This window comes from Balaenoptera borealis, assembly GCF_965194805.1.
Source record: "Balaenoptera borealis genome assembly, chromosome: 15".
In the NCBI taxonomy this organism is placed as follows: Eukaryota; Metazoa; Chordata; class Mammalia; order Artiodactyla; family Balaenopteridae; genus Balaenoptera; species Balaenoptera borealis.
In genome coordinates this window covers 38,721,923-38,729,192 of record NC_138871.1, presented here as the reverse complement: position 1 = coordinate 38,729,192, position 7,270 = coordinate 38,721,923, and the positions used below count along the sequence as shown (strand labels likewise).

At 43.3% G+C, this 7,270-nt stretch overlaps 1 protein-coding gene across 13 annotated transcripts in view; it reads left to right on the top strand.

Moving 5' to 3' along the window:
• Positions 1-1,708: 1,708 nt before the first annotated feature.
• Positions 1,709-7,270, top strand: part of EHBP1 (EH domain binding protein 1) — a 333,981-nt gene continuing 328,419 nt past the window's right edge. For 3 of the 13 annotated variants that reach the window (XM_082358007.1, XM_082358005.1, XM_082358008.1), the window contains exons 1-2: positions 1,818-2,082; positions 2,922-3,325. In XM_082358007.1, the coding sequence (XP_082214133.1) occupies positions 3,222-3,325 (104 nt within the window). In that variant the 5' untranslated portion in view covers positions 1,818-2,082; positions 2,922-3,221. Of the gene's footprint in view, positions 1,763-1,815; positions 2,083-2,694; positions 2,788-2,921; positions 3,326-7,270 lie in introns of those variants that run through there. The other 10 variants (XM_082358006.1, XM_082357997.1, XM_082358009.1 and 7 more) reach the window with 8 other exon arrangements.

Below are 7,270 nucleotides of genomic sequence, written 5' to 3'. Positions count from 1 at the left end.
ATTAAAATAGTTTATGACCATTTCTATAAATTAGCCATTTAAAAAAACCCATACACTTAAAGTCTATTATGATCATAATAATAGCTGTAGGTTATAGTGACTTAGTAAATCACTCAGGAAGGACACAGAACTGCAAGATGTACACAAAATAATCAATATAATTATTATGATTATCTGTAATATTTTAAAATTGAGACTATAGCAAAATAAGTGATATCTATGCCCTTTTCTGTAAAATGTACATTGTGTTCTTGTCGTATTATATCACTTTCTTTATTGAAAATGGAAATAGAATTCGATACTGGATTCAAGCCTTCTGTGTCTCCCCATCTATCCTGATTCTTCAATCTCTCTCTCCTTTCTCTTGCCTCCCTATGTCTACAGATGAGCTCGACTATCACGGTCACTGCCCTCCCTCCTGTCCTTCAAAGAATCCTTCCCTAGACCCTAACACCTTTCAAGCTATTTTGTCCATGCACCCTGCTCTCTATCCTTAGTAAGATTAAGAATGAGCCTTAATTGTTTCCAGGATTCATCTTGCTTGTTTTGTTTTCATATGTTAGCTTCCTTCTCTTTTTTCAATTTGCCCATTGCTTGTAGGGTGCTCCTACTTCTCTGACCATTCTCTCCTCAGTCTCTTTCCCACTTTACTCTGCTTCTTCCTCAAATGTTGAGATTCCTGGCCCTCCCTCCCCCCCACCCCCCAATTTCATTCTTTATCCTCTTTCTCTACGCCAGAGGTCTGTGAACCACCTAAAACTGAAAGCGAACTTTTGTGTCTTATGATAGGACATATTTCTCCTTGGGAAAGTATCTATGCCTTTCATCATCGTTCTCAAAAGGGTCCTTGGCTCTTTTAACAAAGTTAAGTGCCCGTGCCCTCACACTCTCCTTAGGTTATTTCATCCTCTCCTTTGCCTATAACTACCCTTTTTACATACCAACCACTCCCAAGTTCATCTACAATTCCTACCAGAAGAATAAGATCGACAGCGAAGAGGAGAAACTAAGATTCATAGAAATGTTTAAGAATCAGAACAAGACGAAATTGCACCGTGTACATTTTGTGCCTAGCTCAGCTTACTGAATCTGGTTCACTGAGGACCAGTTGACTAAATGTTAGGCGGGGGCTGGCCGGGTCATTACTTCACAGTTTGTCAGAGGAAAAACCCCAGGAGGTGAAACCAAGACTGTGTGCGCAAACACCCTAGCTGCTAGTGGCGGAGAGGGCACACCCAGCTCCTAGGGTGGGGACAGGAGAGAAAAGGAGAGAAAACCCCAGTAGCCGCACAGCCCACAGCTGCAGCGAAGCCAGTCGCGGGCTCGGCTCTCAGACTCCAGCCAGAAACCCCGCCCAGCACCCGGCACGCCTTTGACCGACATCCACCTTCAGCAACCACCTTCCAGATCACTATAAACACTCCTTACTCCTCCCACCTATCGCTTCCCTCTCGAAGCCAATCAGAGGAATGGGCGGGATTGCCCTTAGAGGGTTCCAGTTTTTTGGTTTTTTTTTTTCTTAAAGAAGGGTATACTGTACACCGCGTTCCGGCTGGGGAAAAAAACACCTCCAGAACTTGCGGGGGAGGGGGGCGTGGAGCCCTGTGATGGGCACTCGGGTCGGCCAATGAGGCATCCCCGCCCCTTAAAGGCCCTGCTGCCGAGGTGGGCGGGGAAAGCGCGGGGCCCGGCCAATGGCGGCGGGGCGGACGGAGGTTGAGCGGCCGTGGGTAGGGTTAGTGTGAGAGGTGCGGCGGGGGAGGTAATGATGGTGGTGGCGGAGGAGAAAGGCGGGGGAGGGGGTGCTGGGCGCTGAGCGGCGGCTCTGGCAGGGTTTTGTAGGGTGGGGGACGGTCGCGGGGCGACTCCGTCCGGGAGGGGGCGGGCGTGAGGCGCGCCGTCCGCCTGAGGGGCTGCAGACCCCGGCTCCCGGGAGCGCCGCGGCTGGCTCGGCTGTTCCATGTGGCTCCGGCGGGGATGGAGGACTCGGTGGCGGCGGCGGCGGCTGCTGCTGCGGCGGCGACGGAGGAGCGGCGCTGAGGAGGGAACCGGGCCAGACTCAGCCCGACAGCGGGATTAGAGGTGTGAGGAGGGGGCGGGAGTGGACGTGCGGTGGGACCGGGGCTCGGGGACCGGGCTGGGGTCTTCTGGCATCGCCTGGGTGACAGGGACCTCTGGCGAGCCACCGCCTGCCTCAGCTGGGGGGCAGGGGTCTGGGCTCTGTGCGGGAGGAGAGGAGGCTTCGGCGGACTGTTCCCTGAGGATGGGGGAGGGAGGCACCGCACCCCGCACCGTGCACTTGCCTCGCTGGTCATTGCTTCACGCCCAGGCAGGAGTTTCCATTTCCCTCCGGTTGGCAGCAAAGGTGGAGGAGAGCCCAAGTGGCCTGGAGCCGGGACACTGCCCTCTCTCTGCCTTGAGATTTCCCTCCACTCCTTTTTCCCCATCCATTTCCCCCTCCGACTCATCAGCAGCGTTCTTCCCCGCTCCTTAATTTATTCCACGCACATATTCTAGGACTCAAAGCTATTCACTATCGGCTGAAAAACAAAGTTTATTTTAAAATGCTCCACTCCTTCCTCTGACTGGCGGTGGACATTAAACAGCATCCCTAGACTTTCCCGCTCTGCTCGCCCTTCTGTGATGCTAGGAGAGGGAGGTAGGGCCCCGACTTTCGCCTCTCGATCGTTGTTGATACTGATTACCTGATGTGTTGCTCTACGTCTTTGGTGTGAATTGTAATTTCTTCCTTGGTGTCTTGCATCCTTGATGTTACTGGCTTTTGAGGTTGGTGTTTTGTTTCATTGTTTGAAAAACATGCGGAGAACTGGGGTTGTCTGTTGCAGTGTTATCTAACATGGGTGGTTAGTCACTTCTCATGCTTCTCTCCTCATATTTTTTCTCTTTGTTTTGCTTTTCAGTCCTCCAGAATACACATCATATAACCCCTGAGGTGGAATGGTGATGTCTCCATGAGGGAACCTCCTCTCACTCATCCTGTGATGTGTGTCATACTGTTCTTGACTGGGCCATTCATCTAAGATGTGATTTACCCTGTGAAACAGGGAGAAGACTTATGGACCCCAAACATCATTTCAAGTTGTAGTTGAGTTTTTTGAAGTACAGACATACATGCAAAGCTCCTTTGCTTTGGACCCTCTGCTTTGTTAAAGCTGCTGTGTTGCTAACCCAGAACTGCTCCACTGTTTTGACTGATCATCATGGCTTCAGTTTGGAAGAGACTACAGCGTGTGGGAAAACACGCATCCAAGTTCCAGTTCGTGGCCTCCTACCAGGAGCTGATGGTTGAATGTACCAAGAAATGGTAAGAAGTGCCTGGGCGTAGAGTTTGCTGTGCTGTGGCCTAAACTCACTGTGGCCTAAACTCTGCTGCTTCTGACAGCAGATTTACCTTTCTGTAGTGCACAAGTGCGTAGAAGCTGGGCGGGGTGCAGATTACTCTAACAAGTGCTGTGGTGTGCACTGTTGCTGCTGGTACCGACCCTGTGGGTTTTAATTACTGCACTTCAGTATGGCTCAGAGGTCTGTAACTATGAGAGCACACTAAGTACAGTAGATTTGGTCTTGAGGTCTTTCATCATTAGTCTTAGAATAACTTTGATTTTTATAATTTTAAGGAGGCATAAAGAATGACTATTGAAATACTGTAAACATATATGCATATGTTTTGATGTAACATATATGTCTATGTTTCAATGGAGTTTTAATACGGAAATCTATTCTTGTGGGGTGGTGATCATCTGTTTTAATTTGTTCTTGATCTTTCTTTCTTTTTTTTTGCTTAAAAGAATTTTTCATTATTTGAATAATAGAGTGCCAGTCCATACAACCTTAGAAATTCTTTTGTTATATGCTTAGTCAGGCAACTGTGTTTTATTTTAATTGCCTAATGGGATACATTTCTTGGCCAGACTTAAGGAAGCAATTAGTCGTGCTGGTCTATGATTTGCTTCTTTCCACTTGAGCAAAGTAAATTTAGGGCTTTCTTTTCACTGCCCTGAATGATAAGCAAGAAGAATTCTTATTTAGTCAGAGGAAAAAAGTTAATCTTAAGCAAATGGTACTTTGGGTTTTGATTTATTGCAGTGATTAAGCACTATTACTGCAAAGTAAGTACATTTCCTTGTCCACATGGACTGTAATCTCATGTCTATGTTAATCTCTCTTTTTAACATCCTTTTTATTAAATGAAAAAATAGCTTCCTCTACTCTAGAACTCTTAAAGCATATTTGAATATTTATTTGGAAACTAGTTTCCAAATGCTTTTCTCTTGAACTTGTTAGGAATGTTGCTTTATGTGCAATTCAAAAAATGCATGTACTGATTACCTACTTTATAGTAGGCTCTGTGGCTTTAGAGTTGAATATGACATAATCCCCACCCTCAAGGAGTTCACAGTCCAGGGTAATGACAGTCATGTAAATAAATTCTCTGTGATAGGTGCAATAATATAAATATGACGTAGGGATCTTAATCTGTGTCTATCGCTTAACAGTTGGATATCCTTGGGGACAGGTTATTTACTCCTCTGAGATAGTTTTCATATCGACAAAGGTAATAATGGTACCAACTCGTAGGAAGGGTTATTGTGAAGATTAAATGAGTTAATACATGTAAAATACTTGGAACAATGTCAGGCACATAGTAAATGCCCAATAAAATGTCATCATTACTTACAAAGTTGTCAGACAAGGGAATAATCAACTCTTTAAGGGTAGGGTAGGGTGTGGATGGCTTTCTGGGAGCTGAGTTGAGTTTTGAAAGATTCATAGTAATTGGCCAGGAAGCTAAAGGGGAAGAAATGAAGGATATTCTAGACTGAAGCAACAGCCTATGTAAAAGCATGGAGGCATGTGGCATGCTGGAAGTTCAAGCAGTGTAGTTGGATAATGATGGGGCTTAAAGTGCAGGATGGGAGGAGTGCAGTGGGCTATGATGTTTTAGAGGCAGGCAGGATTCAAATCATAAAAAGTAAAGTGCTATTATACATGGCTTGGACTTTATTCTGTGGGTGATGGAGAGATAGTAAAAGGTTTTGAGCAGAAGAGACATTAGGTTTATATTTTGGAAAATCACTTGGATGACTGTGGAGTAAGGATCATAGTGGAAAAGGTAACTGGAGGCAGGGATGGTATGGTAGCTATTGTAATAGATAAGGTGAGAGAAAAGGCTTAGACTAAGGGAGTGGCAAAGGAAATGGAGAGAATAGAGCAGAGGGACACTTAGGACACAAAATGGATAAAACTTGGTGGTCATTTCAATAGAGGTCTTGGAAGGATGGGAAGGATGGGGATGAGGGAGAGGGACAGGTCTAGGTTGACACCCAAGTTTCTGGCTTGGAGGACTGGGTGTACTACTAACTAAACTAGGGAATACATGAGGAAAATCCTATTACAAGTACTGCTTAACTTGGCAGTATGCTGGGGGCATCAACTTTAAGACGGTTAAATTTGAATCTCTTTTCTTAAGGGAAATAGAACATATCAGGTGATCCTTTATTCACAACATGAGTTTCTTCCTCACAGTTGGCATCATCCCTGGATTTTATTTTTTTCCTTAAGAAGTATGTAAGTTATTGTTAATGTGTCTCAAGGTGAAAGCAAGAATGAAAATTTAACTTGATTATAGGTGAATAAATGGCTTAATTATTTTTAGGGTTGGACATTATGGTACACCTGATAAATTAGATCTTTATGATAATGTCTGGCCTTAACACAAGAAACATTTGGATATTCTAGAATTTTTAGACATGTAGTTCTAAATATTTTGCATTTTTCCCCTCTCATTTAAAAATATAGTTTAAAGCTAACGAGGTGACAGTGCCCAAAGAATAATATATTTGTTTGATGTCCTGGAATTTTATTTATAGGTGGATCCTTAAAATCTTTTCATTACATACAAACTTGTTGTTATGATTTTTAGTTAGTATTCCTTTTGCCTTACTTTGCATAGGGTCCTTGTGATAAATACAGATTAGGCCCAATTTCTATACTTACATCCTTTTTTTTTTCATTCCTTATGTTGATGCTTGCAAGAATTCTTAAATTATTGGATATGTGTGCTGAATTAGAATCTATTTAAAGGACATAAGAATAAAAACAGACTTGGACACCTTGTAAGAACATATTTTATCAGGTACTTTTACATTTTAGGTATTGTTTTGGTGGTATGGAAAAATAAAAGGAGAGGAAGGAAATTTAGAGATGCCAACTGAATAAAGGGAAAGAGGCATTGAAGATAAATTGTAGGTGTTGAGAGGATAAGAAAATAGATCTAGTATAAATCAGAGAAGAGGGAATAAACTATAAAAAGAAAGAACAGTTAGCATTGCATTGGGATTGTGCCTTTGTAGGTAAACTGTGTATATAGGTGCCATTGCCTTTTAGAATCTTGCTACTTCAAGTGTTTTCTGAGAAGCAAGAGAGTTTGCAAAAGCCTGTTAGAACGGCTGTCCCTCAGGCCCTGCCCTAGACTTACTGAATCAGAATCTGCATTTTAATGAGATCCATACTATGCATATAAATGTTTAAGAAGCAGTATTTTAAAATAATGTTTTCAACCTTACCAAGTGCCCGTTCATGACTCCAGGGTAAAGTATACTGATTTCTGCATGAATTTGAAACTCAAGGGAATGAAGATGAAACTCAGGGGATTCAAGAAAGGCATAGTGTGTTGATGGAGGAGGTTAATGGGAATCAGGATATGTTTTCCAAGGGAGAACGCATTATTTCTGTGATTAAGGAGAGGAGAAATGTGTCCCATGTTCTCTTGTCATGGCCATAGGTTATGAACCTGGACATGACAGATAACAGGATGAAGGTAAGAGTTTCAGGAGGCCATCTTTTTTTAGATGTAGGCCATGAGCAAACTCACAACATTTTACCTTGATCAAAGGATGGATTCTATACATTAGAGGGTTTGGAGTTTCTGCTTTCTCACACTTTTCTTTGTTGCTGTCTTACAGTATTTTGCATTTGCCCAAGGTGGTGTGTTTCCTTAGTTCAACAGGGTCTAATTCATGATTCTTTCTTGGCGTAGTGGCTCTAGAAGTTAGGTCAGGAACAAAACCCAGAAAGACTTTTATTCATCTGAGAGAAGGAAACTATACTGTGAAGTCCTATTCTTCATCACTCCTTGATAACCAGGTAGAGGCTCTAGCAAATTTGGAGATGATTAGTGTTCATATTCCTCTTCTCTTATTGTTGTCCCCAAGTCATTTAATTATTAATCTCACTTAACTGATGTAGC